This window comes from Numenius arquata, chromosome 11 (genome assembly GCF_964106895.1).
Source record: "Numenius arquata chromosome 11, bNumArq3.hap1.1, whole genome shotgun sequence".
In the NCBI taxonomy this organism is placed as follows: domain Eukaryota; kingdom Metazoa; phylum Chordata; class Aves; order Charadriiformes; family Scolopacidae; genus Numenius; species Numenius arquata.
This window is the reverse complement of record NC_133586.1, coordinates 7,321,340-7,345,280: the sequence shown is the minus strand read 5'-3', so window position 1 is coordinate 7,345,280 and position 23,941 is coordinate 7,321,340. Positions and strand designations below refer to the sequence as shown.

Sequence of the window (23,941 nt, the reverse complement as noted above, 5' to 3'; positions counted from 1 at the left end):
AGAGCCAGGAGTCACTGCATGTCCGGTATAACACTTAATTATCAGTACTTTTTCTCTGCTGCAGGTTCTGGTCTGGTGGAGACTGGGACCTGCTGCCTCATTTCAGATGCCAAGTATATGCCATTCAAATTCCTTCCGGCACCTGCTCTGGCACCCAAGCTACAAGTTTTTTCTGTTGGTGTAGGCACCTCAGCTTTAGTTCACTGATAACAGTGGAATTTCTGTCCTGCCCTTCATTGCCTGGCTTGTACCTGTCATGGTCTATATGTACCACCTACAGACAGGGTTGGACAGTTGACATGTTAGTGAATCCTGCTCTAAGAGCAAAGATTCAAAGACAGCAGGTGAGATCTACCCAGAAAACCCTCACTGGATTAAATCCAGTTGAAATCCTTCTCGGTCCTTCCTAAGAGCTGAGTAGATCTTACTGAAGCTTTTCTTTGTTCAGCTTAACTCTTAAGATGTTTTACATATTCTCTACCCAGGGAATATCTACTAATAAGGTCTGAGCACACTCTTGCAACTTCTTTTAAAGCTAACTAACACTAACCTATCCCTAAAGGGTTGCTTTCGCCTCAGGACTCCACCTTAATTACCATAACTTTACCCATACTCCTGGCTTATGTATTACTGGCCTGTCTTCCAGCTTGACTCCTTATTTGCAGATGTGGCAGGATCTGGGGGGGTGGAGATCATCCCTGAGAGAGAGGGAGAAGAGAAAGAGCAAGAAATGGTCAAACAAGTTAGGAAATTTCAGCCTGTCAGCCCCCAAATTTCCAAAGGGAATTTAAAAAAAAAAAAGACAAAAAAAAAAAAAAGACAAAACAGAATTGGAACCTAAGGATTTGGTGGCTCCAGGGAAGGATCCAGCTGAAGTATTTTCAGCAAGAATATTTCCTTGAAACAGAAATTCAGATGGGCAGAGAATGCAGTTGAGCAGACTCAGGCTAATAGGGAAGGCTGGAAAAGGTGAGGGGAGCAGGTTTTATGTCCTAACTTTCGTATTGGCATTTTTAAAACAAAATATCTCACTTCAGGTGTGCCAGTTGCAGGGGTATGTTTTGAAGCTGAAGAGATTTGCCTCTTCATGCTGAGACAGGAATTTTTACTGAAAAATTGACCTAGAACTGAAAGGGAGAAAAGTTTATAATGGCAAATAATCCAAAGCTGAAGAAAACTATTTTTTTTTAAATATCCATTTTTACTTGCCCTAAACTGATTTTCTCCAACGCTTTTATTTTCTATTTCTGCCATTAAATCCAAAAGTCAGGTTTTTACTGTGCTTCAGCCCTTCAGGCCATGCCATTCCGACTCCTCAGCACTCCAGGGGAGTTTGCAGGAATTAAGTGCATCTCACAAAAGGACACAGTTCTAGGGTGAAGGTTTAATTTGATTTTGGACTGTGTGACTGTGAGTGGATGAAAAAGCAAATAAGAACTTCCTCATGCCTCTGTATCAGTTCTGCTAATCGGCGCTCTAAGAGTAAATGAGTTGATTTGCTCGGTTACGGATGGGAAATGAACTGAAGCAATCCTCCACCCACCAAATGTCCAACCAAAAGTAACTCAGCCAGCTAGGCAATAAGGAAAAGAGTGATGTCCTGCTGGTCTGGGCCAGACATATGTTATTGTCCTCCTCAGGTAGGAAGGCAATGTCATGAAAGTTCAGATCAGCAGGGACTCCACGGCACCACACTTTTGTTAGAAGAGCTTAACAGTGAACACAAAGAGCGTTTCTGGGTTTGGACAGAAGGGTTGGTCATGGCTTTCTGGTGTAGCATATTCAATTTATGGCTTGTTGAACATATACAGAGCTGCGGTGAGCTACTTTGGCAACTCGAATATCCCATAGCCTTTCGCTTTCCCTTCTTCTGGGGAATCCTTCAGGGATCCTTCCATTCTGGACCTGTCCAATGGTAGCCCCACAGTTTGTTTTCTTGGACCACAGCAAGAGAGACAGAGACCTGTACTGGCAGCTCTGCGGTCCCATGTATAGGTAAGGGGACACCCCGAGGCAATCTTTTCCGAAAATGTGGAGACAGTGTTGCCATCCCAGCCAGATCCCTCATTATATCCGTCTGAAGTAGGTTAATAATTTAATTTTTTTTTAATACAGATGGGTGAACTGGGTTGAGGTGGTCATCTCCAGGGCACACCCAGAGTGGGGGGGTCCCACTGCACAGAATGCATGGCAGGGCTGAGCAGAGGTGTGACTACCAAAGCCGTGTAGTCACATCAGTGTATACCATGCCCCAGCCCACCTCGGGAACGAGCTCAGCCAGCACTTCCTCGGGGATCCCCACCAGTGCACCACTGCCTGATGCACCCGTGCCCTTCGAGTGCGAGCAACACAGCCAGAAGCACTGCCCAAATTCCCTGGTATCTTTTAGTCCCATCAGCCAAACTGTACTTCTGTCCTGGGAATACCCCAGTGATGCACAGATTCAGCTGATGAGCTAGGATTAAAAGGACTTTATATAAGGCCTGTTTGATTAAGTGGCTATTATCAACTAAAAACTTGGTGCTTCCCATTAAGTACTCACAAGTGCGTGTCCTCATTTTACTTATTCTGTGCTTGCGTTATGCTTTGGAAGAGGCAGCCTGGCTTTTTTGTCTCATCCAGGCCCACTTTGCCAACACTAATAAGATGCTCTGTCTCGTTGAATGCTGGTATAAGAAATGCAGTGCCCTGATGGAGCTTTTTCCTTAGAGGTGTTTCTGGAAAATAACCCAATCACCCTGTAGTTTACCGTGTAAACTAGCCCAGCCCGGGTGAACTTTCTGCTCCTAACCAGATCCTCCAGTGCCTCTCCCCAGGGCAGCTCTCTCCTTCCAGCAGATCAAAGCCTGTACCACTCACAAAGCCTAAAACAATAGCACTCTCACCTTTTGTCTTTGTTTCTGTTACTGTGCTGCTGCAGTTTGATTTGCTGTCTTTTGCAGCATCTGTGCTCAGGCTTCAGTGATTTCCCATAATAGCCCAATATACTTTTCGTGATCCATGTTCAATTTATACACACACCCCACTTTAATCCTTCTGTCCAGATCAGTTATTTCATACTTTTGTACATCAAATTGCATTCACCATCTGTTGGCCCAGTTGCCCTACATAAGCCAAACCCTCTGAAGGTATAATTGCAATATTGTTCGTTATTTGCTTGCTCCCTTTCCTCCCAATATACATAATGACAGCAAAATTGAAGAAATAATTTAAATCTAATTTAAATTCCCTTCAGGTTTTTACACTGCACTGATCAAAATAGTAGCTAGGGTCTTCAAAAGAAGAATCCATCCATCTCAGAAGAGCCTTGATGTCCTCAGATAGCTATCTGTGAAAATGAGTGAATTTTTGTAGGACTGGAGCATGGTGCCCAGCATTAACTAAGCTGACGGTAAATGCTATCAGCACATAAGCCTGCTGTTAAATCATTGCAGAGAAGAATTCCAATCTGGTTAATCAGGATCTGATTTTATACCACCACTTCCATGGAATAACGGTACCCAAGCCATTTTGTTTCTTCTTGTCCTACTTATTCTGATCATTGTTTCAGCCAAAGTTCGTTGTTCTGGGGCTGTGCACTGTACATCGCACTCGGGCAGTTTTTCGAGCATCTACAGGGAAAGCGTGTAAGCACCAACCCTCTTCCCCAAGGATAACTACTCCTTGAGCTTTGATTTAATTTTTCCTGTAGTCAGGAGGCCACCCACAGATCTCACGTTCTGCCTGACCTGCTTCATTTCTGCCTCAGCATTAATAGCAAGGGGAGGGCGGGGGGGAGGGAATAAGTCTCTGGTGGGACTCATAGGTTAGTCCAGGCCTGGGTTTGCATTTACCTTTAGGACTTACGGTGGGGTGGAAACTGCTGCAGAAGCCACTGGGAAGAACCTCTGGCAAACATCAGAGGCACATGCTCCAAAGCAATACGTTTCACCGGCGCGCACCTCCTGGAGGAGCAACTTCGGTGGAGATAAATAAGACATGTAATTTCTTGTCAGGCCGTTGCATTTCCCACCGCTCGTTTTAACAATTACACTCTGTGACTTTTTTTATTAAACAACTGAAAAGAGTAGATTCTTGTAACCTAGGAAGAAAAATTGCCTGGAGAGATGAAACATACCCAGACTTAATTTTCTCTCTTGCTCTTTTTGAGGTGTTCGCAATGAATGTGTTTCAGTGCAGCAGCCAATAACAAGACCTGTGGTTTTGGCACTTCTTTGCCACACTCACCTTTTCAGCAGCCAATTTCCTTACAACCAAACCCAGGTGGAATAAAAGGGCCCATCCAAGCTGTGGCTTTGATTTTTGCTGTTTTCTCCCCTTGAAGTCAGTGGAAACACAGCCACGTATTACAACGGGAATCATTAGTCCCATAATTATTTCATATGTAGCTTTCTCTAAATCTTGTTTTTAAAGCAATTAATGAAAGAAGTGATTGCCCTTTAGTGAGAGGTGTCCCAATGTGAATTGTAATCAATGCTTCTTCCGAGTGCTTCTTCGCACTGATATCTCTACTAATTAGAGGCTTCTTCTATAGAAAGGTTATGCAAACACAATTTTATTTCTTCTTATTATTTTATTTTTCTATTATCATTATTATTTTTCAGACAGGGCCAAGTTTTAAGAGCATGTCTGGACTTACAGCTTCAGTATTGGTGTTGCTCTTGTAAGGAAGAGGCTGCCTTTAAGACTGACCTGGAAAATATATATTCAAGGAGCACACATGCTAAATGCTTCAGCACTTCTTTTTGCTTTCAAGACCAGAAGGTTGTACATTAAACACACTCCAGTATTCATGAGTACAACTTCAATGCTTTTTCAAACAGTGATGCTTCTGAACTCAAGATCAACCTGTTGTAAATAGATAATAAGATCAATCTGAAATCTTATTTGTTTGCTCAACTGAGGCACCTTTGAAACCAAAATAAAATGTAGAAGAAAAAAACCGAACTGTCTTTGAAGACCAAATTGAGAAGGATACAACTAAAAAAATAAATCCTGAGACAGACATCAACCTGCCCTCTAAAAACTTCTACGTTGAAATGCAATTCAACCAGGTAGGTGTAACATGGTATCACGGTAACAGAGATTATTAAAATTGCCAGTGATAGATTTGTCTGTTGTGGTGCTGAGCACACGTCAAAAATGGGGAAGATTGGGAAGGGAGAAAGGATGGGAGGAATACAGGCTTTTGTTCCACACGACATGCGTGTGAGTCATTAAAAATGCATCTAGCTATACCTGGAATATTTCTCTTCTGAGGGACAGAAATACAATCCCCTTGAAACAGCTACAACAGTTTTGTTGGGGGTATTTTTTTCCAGGCGGAGCAACCCGAATCTTCCCCAGTACAGCTATTTCTGCTGGAGTTGGTGTCTGGGCAGACCAGGTCCCTCACGGCAGGGGTAGGATGGCTCAGGACCGAGGAGGAGGAGAGTGATGCTCAATAAATCCATTGATAAACTCAAAGAAAGACTTGCAGGAGTAAGTGCTCAGCGTCGCCACTGCTACTGAGCTTCTGGGTGATTTTTTTAAGGCAACATCTAGGTTATGAGCATGATAATATGGCACTCCAGACTCTCAGCCATCTGAACGTGGCCGACGGTGAATGCTCATTTCTAACATTTCTCACCAGGGTGAGTATTGATTTCATTTCTCACACTACACTAGTCACTTGACCAAGCTGCAATCCAATGTTTAATGTGTTAGTCACACTGGCTTGTGGGGACTTGTGGTCTGTAGTCTATCATACAGTGACCTTTATGACTGGCATGGTCTTAATCATGACAGAAAAGACTGATATAAAGGTACTCACATCATTATTTTTAGCACTAGGCAATGGGATAGTTGAAGGAGTAGTAAGGTATGAGTAGAGTGGCATTTACTGTCCCCTGTGGATGAATTTAATGATTTGTTGTACAGTTTAATTATTTTTTTTTTTTTTAAAGACAAGGACAAAAAGTTGGCTGGGTAGGCAGCTGAGAGGAGGTAAATGCTCCACTTTAGGTGAAGGAGTGCTCAGATTAGAGGCATCAAGGCTGAAATTCCTGACACTAACTGCTCGTATAGCTTTTCCCAGCATCCTCATTCCCCTCCAAAAGCACTGAGCAGAGAGGCTGTATCTCAAAATGAGGGATGAGTCAGTGACATCCTGAAGTCTTGTAAAAGCTTCGTGTCTGTTAAGCTCGGCACGGAAGATGCTCAAATACTCAAGCAGTATGTGGCCATTAAAAGCGACCAGGAGAGTCCAGCCCACAGACCACTGGCAATATAAGATGCTGTCCTACAAGCTGGAAGGTCTCTGCTCCCATGAGGAGCCCTAATAGCACAAACCGTGTTTTTCATGGAGACTGATCTCAGCGCTCAATGTCCTCCCAACCCCCCATAAGAAAGAAATTAAAGGGATCAATATTTCTTCATTCTAATTTTGCCATTTGCTAGCTTTCCCTGCAATTTTTGACCTCTTTCCACCTTCCAAACTGTACCTCCTTTCTAGAAACATTATCACCTGTCCAAAACATTTTCCAGTTATTACATGAGTTGTACCAACATCCCCCGCAACAGTAAGAACCTGTGATTTATGGTGAGATCCTCACCGCTCTGAAGGGTTAACCTCAACCTTATGTGCTACTCGAGCTCCCAGGCTGACCCTCAGTGAAAGTTAATAGCTTGTATCTGTTTAATATTCTTTTCCAGTACTTGTCAAATCGTTTCATCTGTGTTTAAATGGATCAGTGGTTTTCATCTTCAGTGTTTCCTCATTCCTTTTTTGATTTTACTAATCCTTTGCTGTTTGCAGGTGTTTTCAAAATCATAGAAGAAAGTCCTTTTGTTCATTACTTTTATTTTAATTTCATAAGATTCTTATGAAGTTGGAGGTAAAGGACATGCACCACATTAATGGATCTGTGTTGTCTTGCTCCAACTAAAAAGTGGACCACATCTGTACATTTTATGAGTTACATTACAGATGTGGCAGTGCCACCATTTGCAGCTGATCAAAACATGTCAGTTGGGCACAGATTTCCTAAATGCACGTATCAGTGTTATTTGTCATGCAAGGCATTAATTTAAAACTGATGCATCTGTTACAATCATTGGTGCTTGGGATGGAAAGGATCCATAGGGAGGCTTTCAGCTTTCCATTTAGTGCTAAAGCGGAACTGAACTCTATCAGATGTATTATTATTGTCATTATTATTTAATATCCCCCTCTGCCTCCCCTGCAAGCTAGCCACTTGACAGAAAACACAAGTACAGACCTTGTCTCAGAGTGCTCACCATCTGAGTGATGGACTAGATGTCCAAGTGACAATAAAGCAAATATTACGAAAAGAAAGGCCCAGGATCCTCTTGGCATGGCTGTAATGGTGCCCAGTAGAGGCAGCGTGGCTTGCGGGTGGACATAGAGGGATTTGGCGTTTGGTTTTGCTCTTGAAGTGTAAATATAATGGTACAGCCATGAGTTTTTAAGAATGGCATATGGGTGAATGAATTCAAAGAGTGTATTTGAGCACTGATAGTTTATTAGCATGGACACCAAAGTACAACGCAATATATTGCAGATGCTAAATAACAGAGAGATGATAGACTAACCAAACTGCTGCTGTAAATTCCCTCTTTTGGATGGGTTCAGATGCTCTGCAAACATTGGGCAGTATGTAAGTTTTACAGGCCCTCAGGCTTGTATTAGCCGTGCTTCCAAGCTCAGGGACTTTGTTTCAGCAGTGCTCATGACATCTCCAGCTTGAAGTCTGTCCGTGTGCTGTTTCTCGTCAGGCAGGACTCGTGTGCCTGACTTCCAAAAACGTGGGGCCTATGTATCTTTAGGAATGCACTTTCTTCCTTGTGCTTTGCCGGTTACAGAACTGCAGAGGTACTGAGTTTCTAAGAAAACCTTACGTACGTTAACCTTGGGCAAAGGCAGGGGACATTCTTTGTGCTTCCAGGTGACCCCTGGAGCCCAGTGATGGTCACATTCATCACCCAGCTGAGCTTTCCTCAGAAAAGCATATTTTGAACTTGTTCAGATCTTAATGAGTCATCTACAAACTATCAAATATTTCACATTCTATATGGAGCATCTGAGTTTCTTAAATGACACTATCAGCTGGGGTAACTGCAAACATCGTAAATAATCTCCTCAATTTAATGAGTTAGTGTACGAGGAAGGCTCGTCTACCAGGTAATGAGTCACAGCTTCACTTTCTTGTAGACCAGCTGAGACACTTGATTTACTGTGAGGGCTACCTGTATTAAAACTCATCAGAGGCTATCGAGGAAACCCAAACAGATCCAACCCACCACAATTTAATCTCCCCACAAATAAAATGTACTCATAAATCAGGGCAAGCATGTAAATGTGCCCCTCTAATGCTTCTATTAGGAAAAGTAAAACCACAAAAAGCTCAGTAGGATGTGAAAACCCTGGTAATGTCAGCAGTATCAGACTAATTCATAACACACAAGGAGCTGTGAGATACTTTCTGCCCTTACAGCTGGCTAATTAGGCAAGACACAGAAAGCAATTTGGCAAAAATGTTGATGTCTCAGTTTCCATTTTGAAACTTAAAATGGACATATATTTACATTTTTTATGGAACTTCCCAGATAAAGACAGAGGAAAAAATAGACAAAAGGTATTAAAATCATCCTCATAGTTTCTACTTACTGAAAGACTAATTCTGATAGAAAATCAAGTAAACAAAATATATCACTTTTAGTAAAAAATTATGCAAAAAGCTGAGTTTCACAGAAATATGCATATGGGGAAATATGGGGAAAGCGGTTCGCTTATTAAAAACAATAGTAAGGAAAATGTGATAGAAATACTTTGATCAGATCTGGTAATGAGCTATTCTCAAGCAAAGGACAGCATTAGTTCATTGATGGGCTATTCGGCTTAGTCAAGAAGAGGCATGTTGATACAGCTGAAGGACTGCAGTGAAAATCACCCTCTTGAATGATCATTATCATATCATGTTGTCCAGGTGGTAAATGAATATCCATGTACAGGAGAGCGGAGGCTCAGACTTTGTACTTGGGAGAGCGGTACCTCTAGAACTTCAGCCCACACCGGACCATAAATTCAGCACTGCTGCAATTTATGTAAGTCAACAAAGTTGAATATTATCAAAGCCATTTCTTTCTTAAAGACCTTGATTCTCATTCCCTTAGCAGATGTATAACTACACTGCTCTGTTCCAGAACTGCATTTTTTCTTTGGTGCTAACAAAGGAAAGAATCAAGTTCCTTCTCCTTGTCAAAAGATTAATGATATATGTCCACATGGAGGAAGTTATGCAAGAAAGTTTTGCATAAGTACACTGGTTGTCTTAAGATGTTGTACTCCATTTTGCTTCAATGTGACGTGCACAGACTATTAATAATAGTAAATGATTGCATTTAGGACAAAAATTCAAGGAAATAATTTATAACAAAATCTTCATTCAAAGCCGTCTCTCAGGTCATAAATCACCGAAGAGACATTTATGATTGATTTACAAGGAGGTTTTTATATTGCCATAGATATATAAAAATAACAGTCGTCTTCTGAACAACTGTCCTTCATCCTAATTATGCGGCGAAACCATATCCTTGGTAATGGATAGTTAGGATATTTTCAGAAAAGAGACTTTGAAGGTCAGAAAGGAAGCAAAGGTTGATACTGGATGACATTTACAAGTGGTTGTTGTTACTCACATATCTCCTGGCCAGACCAGAAGAAGAAATTACATTGCAGGACAATAGGAGAGCATGAGTAGGCGATGGGACATATTTCCCATCCTTGCGATGACGATATTGGTTGCGCTGGCTTTACAGCCTCAAAAGCCCACTGAGCTCAGGAGAACCTCTCTGACAACAATGTCTCAAGGTAATTTCTGTCATTGGGTTAGGTGCTGTCTGTAACTTTCTTGTGTAAGTAAGCGTATATGGTCTTCTCTCAGAAAATGGAGAATTTTAGCGGGGCAGTGAATCCCATCGCTTGATGTCCCATCATACGTATAAGAAGCTGGGACCAGTTTCTTAATCTAGAGGGCAGGGAAATTTTAATGAATTGTGAGAGATTAGTTATCTTTTAAGCCATTTGAACTAGCCATGCTGTTCTCTGCCGTGAAATAACGATTAACATCCAAACCTTCACTGTTGCACCCTCAGCATTAGCAGAATGTCACTCTTGGCTTGTGGACAACTCTTCGCACTTTGAAAAATGTAGGAGATAGAAACTGTGGCTCTTTCTCAATGAAAAATAAGTGCTGAGTGCTCACCTGTGGGTCACTACCTAAACAGAAAACATTCATGTGAGAGCTTTCAGGATATTTCCTGTAACCCAATTATTTTCTTTTTAAAATAGCAATGAAAAGTGGAGCAGGAATATAGCTTTGATAAGAACCTGTCAGGCTTTTCCTCTCCTTTTGCTCCATTTTCTCCATGCTCAATAAATGTTCTAGAATTAGTGTCAGATGAGGCTATGTTTGAAAAGCATCAAGATAACAAGCTCACAAACGTCCTTTAATAACACCTTCCTCTCCCACACCCTGCCTTTTCTAAGGGGGGGATCACGGGAGAGTTGTTCTGTTACAGCAACCAAAAATGTGGGCTCTGTTAGCTTGACAGTAAGTAAAAGAATTTGGGCATTTTTTTCGCTGGTGGCCTTGCTTATTTCACGGTCAAGTAGAGTAACTCTTTGCTGCCTTATTAAGGCACTATCAAATGACTTGTTTTTATTCTTTGACCTTTTATTGCGTTGCCCTGTTTTCATATTGGAGGTCAGTCCAAGAGCGAATAAATTCTCTTTATCTTCCACTGACTTATCTGAGTTCCAGCGAGGTCAACAACTCCCCTCTCCCCTGCATTCCTCTGTCCTGCATTTTTATCATTACTTCAGAGATATTAGACTCCTTCACACCAAACGCTATAAGGATCCTCCAGAGGAGGAAGTTCCTGCCGCTAAGACCCTAAGGATGAAAAAGGTGCAGCAAGACTCAGGTGCTCTTTGGATACAGCTTGTCTACAGATCCTGCAGCAAGGTCTTCAGCCACTCTATTGCAGTGACTTCAGTGAAGGTTCCCCTCACGCTTGATCTAAGTGTTTATACCAGATGATCATTGCCTTAGATGCCATTAGCATACTCAGACAATTATTTATTAGAACAGTGTGTTATTTATTACAATAGGGTATTATCAGTTTCACATACTTTCATGGACCCAGAGCAATTTAGGGATCCTGTTAATTCTAAAAGCTGAACCAATAAAGCACAGTAAGGGTTAATCAGTGTTCTCCAGGGTAAGTTAAAAAAATCCAGCTTCTTTCTTGGGGTTCCTACCTCCTTCCCTTAGCCTGTGTACAAACCTTTTGAGGACCAAAGGCTGTCAAGATTGCTGAAAGTCAATTACTACAGGCTCTCGGAGTACAAGACAGAAGAAAACCATCTGATTTTGGCAAAAATGCTCACTCTAGACTCACATTGCTGCCGGTTTTCAAAGGCACATTGTTGCTTATTAATAAGAACCCAAAGGATTACTATTCAACCCAGGGATATGTCTCCAGTCAAAAAGATTGTGACTGACCTTGGGGTACCTGAAGGCGTTGGTATAGCTAAGGTGACAAAAGGGTGTTCTTTTACATCAAGCGAGCTCAACTGAAATTACATAAGTATATAAGGTAACACCCAACAATACTGTTACCTGCTGCTAAGAAGAAGCTATTGAATTGAACTGGCGTCATGCATCAGTTGAAGGGGTGAGAGAATTCGGTTCTGGCCAAAAAAAGGCAATACTAAGGCTGGTTTATGGGACGTGGTTTTGTTTTGAGAAGCTATTGCGCAACATCAGAACACTGTCAATGCAGTCACTCCCTTTTCTGTCTGTACCGGTCATACTCTGTGTTTGCTAATTGTCTTGATTCTTCCATTGATATCATAGCACACTATTTTCATTGTCATCTGCTTGGTATTTAGCTTCAAACTGTCCTATGAACGGCTTTGCCTTAGCTTGACAGAAGTAACATCCTCCACAGGGGCACAGGTCTTTCATCTACGACTACGACACGCGTTACAGAGACTCTAGTACTACAAATTCACCACAAAATCACACAGGATAGTCACTTCCATTGGGAAGATCCAGCTAATCCAGCAAAGCCCTAAACCAGTTTTTTACCAGCTCAGAGATGTTAATAAAATTTATTCTGCAATGAGATACACGAGTAATTTCAATAAACTCAGGAAATTGTATCATGAGACAGATACATGCTGCACATAACGTCCAGAGGAAAAAATATGACTGTGTTGAAGAAAGCCAGTGCAAATGGCAGATTGAAAGCATTCACGCAAAAGTGCAAGATCCACAGAGAATACAGTCACGGACAGTAAATAAAAGGCTTGACGGGAAGTCAGTCTGCGCACACACGGCTAGATTTCAAGATGCCATTGAGTACCTCTGTAAACAATTTCTTTATTAAGGAGACGGTTTGATTTACAAGTATCAGGGCTGTCACGTTATTATCTAGCAAGAAGCATCAGGACACAACTGTTCAGCGTCTGGCTGGAACTCACTTGCTTACAAAGCAAGTGCTCGCAGCCCCCTTGGTCCAAAGCCCTTTACAAACTTTCATACAAAAGCTCTGCTGCATTTTGCTATTAAAGGAAGTTACTTGGAAGGTGGAAGCACATAGAAGGAAATAAATTGTTTCCAGCTAACACCATAAACCAAAGGAAGGGCTCAAAATTAAATCCCAGGAATGAACTTTGGGCTCACCCAGTAAGACCAATGCTCAGAGTTGGGCAGAAGTGTCCGTGTGTCACTGGCAGCTGTGGCTGTGTGAGAGCTTGCTGTGACTTCCTACACAAAAGATGTCCTACACATCACTCCTTGTACTACCCCACCACCTGGAAGATGAATTCTTCCTGACTCCAGGGAACATTGCCTTCTGCTGCATCATCAGCCACGGATGAGCCCGGCCAAGAATATTTTCCAGAGTGTGACAGTGGTAGGAAAGCAGAACATTTGTAATAAGGTGTTCTTACCACGGGTATCTTAGTTGTTTCATAAATCCACATCAATTTGTAAAATACAAACAGATGACATTCCCTTTTTTTATTTTTTGATTGACCAAATAGAATTATCTTCTAGAATTAGAGCTTCAAGGTCTCATCCTTACAACAAAGAAATTAAATATTTTTATTGTATATTGACTTATAGTTTGGACAATCATTGCTTTATGAAATGCTGATTAACAGTCAGGAATATGGTAGTCTATTGTCCAGTAATTTGCTTTTCGTTTTCTTATTCTACAAATTAACCTTCCTACTAAATGAGGCGTTAGGCTGATGTCAATATTTGCAGGTACTCCACAATTATACTGTGTTTGCTAAATCACATTGCTTTAATTCAAAAGTCATTCTGATTTCCATTTAGACCATGATCCTGCTGGGTGCTTAGTTCTCCTGTAAAAGTGTCGCATGCCCTCGGGTCTCATGGAGTCAATGGCATTAGAGATTAGTCGCTGCCTTCAGATCTGAGTCTCATTCATTTGGGAAAACCATAATTAGAGGTTATGAGCCAGGTTTGTGCAATGTCGGTTGTAGACAAGTCACCCCATTCTTGCATTTAAAAATCTCTCTTTTTCAACTGTTTTCATAGTGGGAGATTTCAAGGTGAACCTGCAACTCTTGTTAAACTAATGTGTCTTAATTTTCTGCAGTTTTTAGCTTCAGTGAGGTGTTCTCCAGCCTTTCATCATCTGGGGGAAGGAACAGCTATCTAATCAGCTTGTCTGAAGGAAATGCCTTTTTAATGAGTCCAAGTCTCCAGCAGGACCCAAAATAGCAAAGCAGTAAACTCAGAAGTGTTTATAGAAAGAAATTGCATTAAAACTGTTAGCATTGTGGTGTCTTGGAAGTGACAGCTGCTGATATATCCACAAGCTGTCCCAATCTCAACCCTTCTTATTGCTGTACACCCGTGGCTGATGTGCATACTTACACCCTTATTCCACACCGGTAGATCATTAAAACCCTTTCCTGTCACCTCCCTCCTGTACCAGCTGATCCACAGGGTTTTGCAACCAGAGAATCACAAAACAGAATTTCAAAGCCATCCCACGGAAAAGCCTCTTGGCTACAGTCCTGGGATTTCTTATTTATTTATGTGTTCTTCCTTGCTCTTTGAACATATCTGAAGTTATTCCTCATTTTCTTAATATGTAAGCCTTCCCTCAGACAAATGCACCAAGTAGGACCAGCCAGGGGTGCAGATCTGGTGCTGAGGGGACATGATTTATGCTCCATGCAAATCCATTTTGGCAGCACATGAGCTTTCCTTTCATCCAAATGGCTTAAAGCAAATGAAAACTGGCCTCAGCATGGCTGCACCGTCCTGGAAAGAAACCCAAAAGGGTGTAGTCTGAGAGTGATAGCTGAGACAGCTGTGCCTGGTTTTTAACTTCACTGGAGTAATTTTGACTGCAAAACCTCACAGGAATGTTATTTTCCAGCACCTAATGCAGCGCTGTGACATCCTCGCAGCCACATCAAGGGGCAGAACAAGTGCCAAGCCAACAGAGCGACGCAAGCATACCCCGAAGGTGGCTCTCAAGGTGATGTTCCTCAGTCACTCTTGCAATTACGCCAGATTAGCAGCGATTTGCAGCGAGGTTGGCACCCAGGGCCACGAGGCAGGAGAGGAACCCTAAGGCTGCACTGCACGAATCCTTGGGGAAGGGTGAGGATGCAGACACTTGGGTGAGTATCAAACTCCGAAAGCGGCTCCTGGCCTACAGCAGTGTAAAGGAGATCAGTGAAATAAGCAATTGACCTGTAGAAAATATCCAGAGCGTTTTTGGTGAGAGAAGACACTAGTTATGGTTGCAGCACTGATTTTGTTGGGTTTTTTTAATATACACCACAGGACCAATGTGTGTCCTGTGAGACCATCGTCTTCTCTTAGCATCTGTTCTTTTTATTCTCTGTTGCATCCTCAGCAATAATAGGTAACTGGGTGCCCACCACAGCTCCAGTGAGGCTTTACTGGAAGAGGCACACATTAGCCCCCTGGACTGTAAAATATGTCCGGAAGGTTTGGGAATACGATTCCAATGGCAACTGTAGAGATGCCTAACGATACAGCTCAGCTGCTTGCCTTGGCACGTTTCACAGGAGAGGTTTCCATCAGCTCCGCTTAGGGAAAATCACCCTCTCCTGTTCCTCCTCCTGTTACCGACACTGCTGATGGTTCAGCTTAGATTTTCTTTTTAAGTTTGCACTTTTGCCCCTTGAGATGTATGGTATCAGTTGAGTGCTTCACTAAGGTCCTCACCCTTCATAGCCCTCCCTCAGTTCTTCTTCTGTGCTAGCCAGAAACCCACCCCATAGGCCACAGGCACTGATTCTAGACAGGGATGACAGAAGTTATGCCTGTCTAGTATCAAAAGAGATGACCATACAGCTAATTTTCAATAGGATTAACCACAAACAGGAGGAAAAAAAAATGAACTAAAGCAAAAATTGTTTTAGGATGGTGACAGATGAAGAAAATTCCAGCTGCTAAGGTTACCCAAAGGTGAATGTTGACACAAGCCTACAGGTTCTTAGCAAGATGTCCAGCAGACAAGATGTAATAAGACTGTCTCAGGGTAGCCGACTCGTTAAAGATTGCAGTGTCCAACCTTATCTATGGCAGCATGTTGCCTCCCAGCTATGAATGTTCAAGTGTTTATAAAAACCTGACAAGGCATCTGCAAGAAATTTATTGCAAATTATTGTGGGGGAAAAAGTTGATAATGATTGCTTTGGTTGAGGAAATAGCCGAGAATTGCGTTGGCAAAACTACTGAGCCCTGAGGAAAAGGGACCATTCTAGTTATAAAGTCCCTTTTCATTCTAGGCTAATGATAATCCAAGAACATTAGTATTCCACACATTAGTAGTTAAAGCTGGGTCAATTTAGACCAGAAAAACTGTTTGGGTATAACAATAATTAACTATTAAAGCCAAGCAGGTCACTTGTCCATCCCTGAAGCACTCTGCTGAGATCTCTCAGGAATGTGGTATGTCAGAAGGTGGCAGAAAGCAAACACGGGTCTACTGACGTACTTGAGTGGAGATGCAAGACAACTTTCTTTCAGCAGAGCAAGCCAGAAGGAATTTTCCTAAAGGAAGTAAGTGCAAGTATACAACATAAAGTAGAGAAAAAACAAATCCAGGCATTCTGTCTCTTCTGGACAGAAATTTAACTGATAATTGTATTCTGCTGCAATAAACTAACCAACCAGATGTTTCAGATAATTAGTATTAGAGTCAAATTTTTCTAGCAGCTGTTTTCCTTGTGACAGACAAGCAATATATCTGCTTCCTCAGTCTGGACAAACTCTTCCAATGGGATGTCCAAGACATGATCAAGAGACGTGATGCCATTTGCATATATTTTATACATATTCAAGATCTTTAAAGCATCAACTTGAATATTGGTAACTGTGGTAGCACTGCAGAAGTTTAGTTGGGTCTCCTGGTACCCACATGGTGACTTATATGAGTTTTCAGAGCTTTGCTGCCCTCAGCACCTAACCCAGAGCAGGCAAAGGCTGACTGGAAGGACCAGCATGCCCCCAAAATGATGATTTTTTCAGGGAATTGTAAGACTTTCCCTGCCATAATTCTACGTGCTTAAGTGTTTCAAGAGACACCCCTCTATTTTCACTTATTGAAAAGTCTGTTAGATTGTCCATCCTGTTTATAACGCACCACAGCATCCATCTGGAGCAAAGCATCTGTCTAGCCACGCTAATTGAATTAGTCTGCGAATCCACCCATCTAGAGACAAGAGACCTTTCTAGCTTTCTAACTTCAGGATTTTTATAGCAGAGGCCCCTAAATAAACACGTTAGGAAGGAGATGAGCACTTTTGTAGTCTAAAGAGATTTCAAGAAAATTAGCTTTTTGTTTTGTTTTGTTTTGGTGGAAGAACCAGTTTTCCCTGGATAGAAAACAAGTATCTTACGAACCAGCAGAACCCTGTACAGATGAGCCAGTTTTTCATGATGTCATGCAAAAACCTCGGCATTTGAGGCTTCTGGTAGTTTCTAACGTGCGTCTTGTGAGGCATACAATGTCTGAACGCCTGATATGTGTCTCATTAAAATTGAGACGACTCAGCTACAAGCACCAGACTGTTCTCCCCACTAATTGTTTGATAACGCTGCCTCAGGCCATCAGTGTTGGAGATCGTGTCCCTGGGGTAGAGGGGGGTATTGACACCTGTTGACATGGCCCAGACCTGCTGGAAAAGCTGCGGCGAGCCAAAGTTCAGCGTGGGAAGGAGACGTTGGCAGCCGATGAGCAAAGGGCAACAGCTGAGTGTGCCAGGTCTCTCGCATCTCCTTCTGGCAACAGTCTGCAGTTCTGCTGGGACAACGTGCATCAGCTGGGCTTGGTAAAGACTCATCAACCTGGGCGGGGACTCTGCTCAAGAGTGGTTTTCAGCATCGCATTTGTTAAAGGTACTCATGTAAAAGAAGGCCAAAATAAAAAAAAACCAAACAACGATGATGTTTTGGGAGAAGAAACTCAAAGAGGGTGCTGGGAGAAAAAGGCGCTCATTTAAAACATTGGTTCTCTTGACAGCCTGGAGTGACTGGTGATGACTGGCTTATGCCTTGGAAAATTACAGTGTTCCTGAGTTCTGTTTTCAAAGGTGTCTTCCTCGGAGTTTTGAAGCCGCTTTTGAAAATGAAATTTACGATCCAAATCATGCATGGTGGTATTTTTGAAAAAAATGTAAGCTCTGTCCCCACAGAAAACTGTTCCTCCCAAAGGCCACAGACATCCCAGTACTAAATGGATCACACAGCTAAACTTCCACTTAACTTGGAAGTTTAATAACTGGAAGTAATGCAGCAGCCCCCAGCGTGGACCCAGAAACGAAGCGGGGAAGTGCTTGAGGGGCGAAGCAGATCAGGTTTTGCTATTACGCCAACAGGGAATGCGAGCTGTAATAGTAGAAGTGACGATTAGCGGTTTTTAAAAGAAGATAGCTCTTGAAATTAGAACTTGAGGTGGGGGTGACAACAGACGGCAGGGTCGGAAGGGCACGTGGCTTGGGGACATGAAGCGCGGGCCTGAGAGCCAAACCTCGCCCACGTGGCAACGCACGGCACCTATTTTATTTGAATATGCGGTTTTTGTATGGTCTTTGCTCCACGGAAAGGAGTGTTTGCAGGAGTGTGAAATCAGGGCACCCAGCCCGGGGGATGCCCGGAAGGGGATGGGGGGGGAAGATGCCAGGAAGGGGATGAGGGGGGTAGGCAGGCCGATTTGGGGGCCACTCGCCCAGCGTGACAAACTTCCAGCCCGGTGCGGGAGCCGGCTCCGCTGTCGGGCTTCGCTCCCTTCCCCGCACCGGGCCCGCTGTGTGTGTGTGTGTGAGGGGGGGGTATTGCGGTTCTCGCCCCCTCCCGCGGCGATAGGAGCCGGCCGCGTCGCCCGCGCGTATCCCGGGACGGGGCCACCCCCCCGCCCGCCGCGGAGCCTCCGCCGGCGCCAGCGCTGCGCTTTCCCCCGCCCCTCGCCGGCGGGGGCGCGGATCCGGCCTGCGCGGGGCCGGCGGAGAGAGGGAGCGCGGCAGGGCGAGGGGAGGAGAGACGGGAGGAGGAGGAGGAGGAGGAGGCGGCGGCGAGCTGGCCATGGCAGCAGCCCGCGGGCGGAGAGGCAGCCGCCTCGGGCTGCCGCTGTGATTGGCACCCCCAGGAGGAGGAGGAGGAGGAGGAGGAAGGCGCGGAGCAGCCGCGGGGCCCGCCATCCCGCGGCGGCGGTGCCCGGGAGGATGCCGGGGAAGCGGGGATCGGCGGGCAGCGGTGGCGGCGGCGGGGAGCTGCCGGGGGCCGGCGCGCCGCGGCAGCGGAGGCGGCGGAGGAAGGTCTCCTGCTTCTCCAGCATCCAGCTCTTCCTGGTGTCCGAGTGCGCCCTGATGCTGGCCCAGGGCACGGTGGGAGCCTACCTGGTGAGTGGGGGCCGGCCGGCCGAACCCCGCACCCCCCCTCCCCTCCCCGTGGTACCTGCCGGGGCGCGGAGCGGGGCGGGGGATGCGCCGGCAGAAGTGGAGGGGAAGTTTTCCTGGCCGCCGGGGGCAGCCCCCCAACCTCCCCGGGTGGGTTTGACACCAGCCCGGCGTTTCACGGCTTAAATGACTCAGCAACGCCGAGGGGGGGTTGTTTTGTTTGTTTGTTTGTTTGTTTTTTACCTTTGTGCCCGTCCCTCGCCCCTCTGCGGCGACAACTCCCGCCGCCGGTCCCCTGCCCGCCCCGGTGCGCGGCGGTGCCGGCGGGATGGCTGCTAGTTTGCGAGCTGGCCACTGACGCGGGTCAAATGCCAGCCTTTTCCAGCTTAGCCTGAATAAACAGCAAGAAAATCTGGTGAGGCGTTTACTTCGTGCCTCCCGCCTTACTAATTTTTCTTCCTCCTCCTCTTCAAGTGATGCAGCGGCGGTGGGCGCAGCAGCCCCCCGAGTCTTGGCGATAGGTAGAGAACAGGCAAAATTAGACTTTGCACTGAATCTGCATAGTGAGATGTGGTGTCAGCGGCAGAACTGTAGTAGAAGAGTTGGAAGGATGTCCATACGGCGCTGCTTGTGCCTTTGAGTATGCACCGAGAGAGGCAGCCTGTGGAAAATGAAGTGTTCTTCTTCCAGCAGCTGTAAGTGTAGAGTTGATTTAAATTTCTCAAAATAGCTTGCTGGATTTGAGAATTATAGTTTCCATGGAAAAGAAATGTATTCATAATCTCTGAGGCTTTTTTGAGGCCGTACACGTAATATGCTATACAGTAAGTGTAAGATCTCTGCATTCTGTACTTGTATTCGGTATTTAGCTGCTCCTCTCTCACATGCTCAAACTACTTATGCAAATTTGTACTGAACATGGTGTATAATTTTTCAAGGTATGTGGCTAAACGAACCATTGTTAATATTCCTGATTAATATGAAATGGAAATTATCAGTCATCTCCATATAATAAAACGCATAAGTTTAGTTTGGAACCTATTTGTAATTCCAAAGGAAACTACATCACCTCTGTTGAGATAAATTCAGTAATTCTATATGCTGTGTGAGTATAAGTGGATATCACTTAATTTGCAGGAGCCAGACAGGGACATGCCTCTTTTATGTGAGTAACACCTTAGTAAGTAAATACATTGTTTCCGATGAGCCACTCGTAAAATGAGCTGTCAGTGTGAATGAGTGTGGGATAATCCTTCATCACAGTAGTGGCCAAGGAAGAGCCCACTGAGGTGATGTCACCCAGCGGGCACCAGTATGCTGGAAACCTACAGACCTGCTAGAGGATATATATATATGTATATACTGTATCTTGGCACACTGGTACAGTCTCTGAGCATATAGGATCAGCAGGAGTAGCCCCTAGCGTGGCATTTTCCTCAAACTCCTTTGCGTTGCTCTCCCCTCACCAGTTTAGCGTTTCTTCTCCTGTTTTCCCCAACTCTTGTGGTGTGCCCAGCCCCGCGCTCCCTCCCTCTCGCGCGCCCCGGCCCCACCGGCCTGAAAACACCGCAGTTCCCGCAGTCCCTCCTCCGAGGGGTTAACTCGGCGGAGGTCCTGCTGTCCCTACCCTCTGCCATTCTCCAGGACTGTCCCCTGACCAGCCTGACATCATGCCCCCATGGCCGGCCAGATCCACAAACAGTAACAAGACAACTGGTCAGTAGCTGGGGGGGGGGGGGACGGGGACGGACGGGACGTGGAAGAAAACTAAACTCAAAACAATCCCCAGCATGCATAAGCAGTGGCCCAGCTGCACTGGGCAAGTGTTCCTCCCTTCCCTGTATAATTTATCTTCCGTGACTGGGAATACCACGCAGCTCTTCATACAATGAGCAGATGCACGTCTTCGGAGGGTAAATCTGTGTTTAAAGGGGATCTGGAGGAGCGCCGTGTTTACGGGTGTCGTGGGGGAGCAGGAGCAAGAGCAGGAGAGGTGCCTGGTGGAAGGCGTGCGGGACCTAAATCATTTTTGCAGACCGAGTGTCCCGTGGGGCCAAGTGCTGTTCTCAGGTGCCGTCTCGGGGGTGACGCGAGTGGAGGCACTGCAGAGTTGCCCAGGTGGAACTGCAAGTGGATATTCATTTACTGGGGGCTCCTGGGATGAGCTGGGCTCGGCGGTGGCGTGCCGGGCTGCTCCCCGAGGGACAAATTAGCAGGCGAGACAAAGTGGAGAGCAAACAGAAAGACAGACAAATAGGGAGATGCTGCGGAGGACAGACACGGCGTGTGGTGCTGGGCAGTTGGATAAACTGCTAATTTTAGCCTGCCAGCAGTGAGCGAGTACTGTATTCATACTTCTGCTTTGCTTGGCCACATGTGTGACTTTCCCTGGTTATTTGTAACTCAGGAAGAGAAACCTTTTTTTTTCGCCTTATACGGCGACAAGTTGGTTTCCTCGGTTTTTGGCTGCCGTGCTCTGCACAGGGAGACCACGAGGGCAAAAACTCAGCTTCTTAAGAAGACAAGGCAGGGGCTTGGCCTCTTAGGGGTGATTGAAGAGCTCAGTTTTGATTGGGCTTGGCTTTCGTGTCGGTACATTTAGAAGTGGATATTGTTATTTCTTTTTAGAGACGTAAAACCTTCTTTTTTTTTTTTTTTCCCCATGTTCTCTGCATAATAAACTAGCAGCGCCCACTTGAATGTATGTACAAAGTAGACATTCATTCATTATGTGGTTCTGAAGCAAAGATCATTCACTTTTATTTGTTCATAAAACATTGTGCTTGCCAACAGGGCTTTATAAATAATAAATGCTGATAAAAATCTATAAAGTCCAATTCTTTTCCCACAGAACTCAGCAGTGAAAATACCCCAGGATGCCAACAGTGGATGTCTATGGTTAATTAGGACAGTGTCGCTGAGGTTTTTCCTGTGAAGTTTTAGGGAGTATTTGATCAATGTCACGTTCCAAAATATTTGTCAATTACTGCTCTTGCTGTTTGCAGAATGCACATGTTCCAAAATGACTCGCTGCCATACCCTGCATAGTTTATGCAAATACAAGCCTGTGCTGCTGCCTTAATTTCTGGGGCTGCTGAATACACCCTGTTATTTGCATATTCTTGTAAGGTTTTGTGTATGCATTTATTTGGCTTCATCTAATTACTCCTGCCTGCTTTTGGAAACTTGAATTTCCCAGCGACTGCAGTGGCAGCGGGGAAGATGCTGCCTGCCCGTCTGCAGGCGTTCGTTCCTGCTGCAGAAGTTGCTCAGGGTTTTCGCAGCAACTTGGAAAAGCCCAGCTGATTTCCACCCCCGGTTGCTCTCCTGCGGCGTGGGTCTGCGAATTAAAGAGCCGAGCGTTCCTGGTGCGGATGGCACCGGTAGGGAAAGGCTGGGAACCTCCTTTTTCCAGCCGGAGCCTTGTGCCTTTGGGGCGAATGCAGCAGTGTGATCGGTCACGCCGGGCGTGCGGCGATGAGGATTTCGATCAGGCTGATTCACATACCTTGGCAACGCTTCCCTCCCTATCTCCCTCCCCACCCCCCGAATTCCGGCGTGCGTTATATTTTGGAATATTTTAACTGGTAATAACCTTCCGAGTGCTCCTGACGGTTTAGCGCCGAGGCATTTCATCACCCTGCCAGTCAAATCTTTCGCCTGGCCGGTGGCGAAATCGCAGCTTTAGCAGAAGGTGAAGAGCTCTCGGGTTCGACAGCCACAGTTTTTTGGAGACGGAGCGCAATTTAATTTTCTCTCCCTAGCCTTTAGCCTCGGCTCGCTCCGGTTCAAACTGACCTAGTTGAGAGCATCCGACATCTGCCAAAGTCACGGGCTTCTTTGGATAAGGGGCACGCATATGGGAAGCGTGCTGGGAAGCGGTTCTGTGGTGTGCTCCGGGTAGCTGTTTTCACAGAGCTTTACTGAGATGTCTCTGTTTGCTGCAGCTTTGGATGCTGCGATTCACGTGCTTTATCAAGTGATAGAGGATGACTGGCCCCAACATGAGATGGGAAGGAAAATAATTGGTCCCTCCCAAGGAGGGCGCGTTGGTGTTTGCGTGGGAATGAATGCCGACTTGTTTCTTGTTTTGCTGAATGAAAACTTTTGAGCCACGCTTAACTTCCCGGCCAGAGCCCTGCCTGTGCAGCACTGTTTGACTGCAGCCTGCAAAAGCCCCCTTAACGTGTCTGCAGTAAAAATGTGAGTCCAGGTGAGACTGCGTGTGCGTGTGTGGCCTCCGAGACAGACTCTTTCTGTTCTGTTCTATTGCAACTGGAGTTTGGGATATTAAAGAAGATCTTAAAATTCCATATTTGGGGAAAAAATAAGTATCGAAGATAAATACAGAAGTTAAACATTAAAGGTTCCTGCTGGAACAGAGAGAAATAAGGGTCCTGTGAGATGGACACCAGGGAACCGAGGGTTTAAGAGCAGAATTTGGCTCTTGGATTTTTAAGTTGCTTTGGTGCACAACCTCTTCTCCTCCCGTGTTAAATGAAGCTGTTTTCCTGTGACAGTACAGAAAGCAGTTGTCTCTCTTGTCCTAGAGACCTTGTCCAACCCTCCTTGAAGTCAGCGGAGAGTTCTGCATGGCGGATGTTATTGAAGCCAATTTTAATATATCAGGGCAATGGTTCAAAGCCTTCCGTTGTGCTTGGTGCTGTACAACAGCGTTTGCCCCTGAGCCTTTGCAGTGTGAATAGCCTGGGTGGGAGAAATGCTGCAGGTGGGGAAACTGAGGCAGAAATTAAGAGCCTGATGCTGTTGCTGAAGCTATTGATAAAGCTTTTGCTTGGTTAACAATGGCAGAGCCTTAGTAGCTTTGGCATGGGCAGAGTCTGGCAGAGCAAGGAATCCCAGTTTCAGGTGCTTCAGTCCAGTGACTTAACTGCAAGAGCAGTTTTTCCCATTGAATTTATTATTGTTTTTATTAAAGTATTTATTTTCCTAGAA

The 23,941-nt window shown here is 44.9% G+C and overlaps 1 protein-coding gene across 1 annotated transcript in view; it reads left to right on the top strand.

Annotated features, from left to right (window-relative positions):
- The first annotated feature begins 18,811 nt into the window (after positions 1–18,811).
- The window catches only part of SLCO3A1 (solute carrier organic anion transporter family member 3A1), a 143,085-nt gene continuing 137,955 nt past the window's right edge, over positions 18,812–23,941 (top strand). The window contains exon 1 of the mRNA XM_074156266.1: positions 18,812–18,988. Coding sequence (XP_074012367.1) covers positions 18,812–18,988 — 177 coding nt within the window. The remainder of the gene's footprint in view (positions 18,989–23,941) is intronic.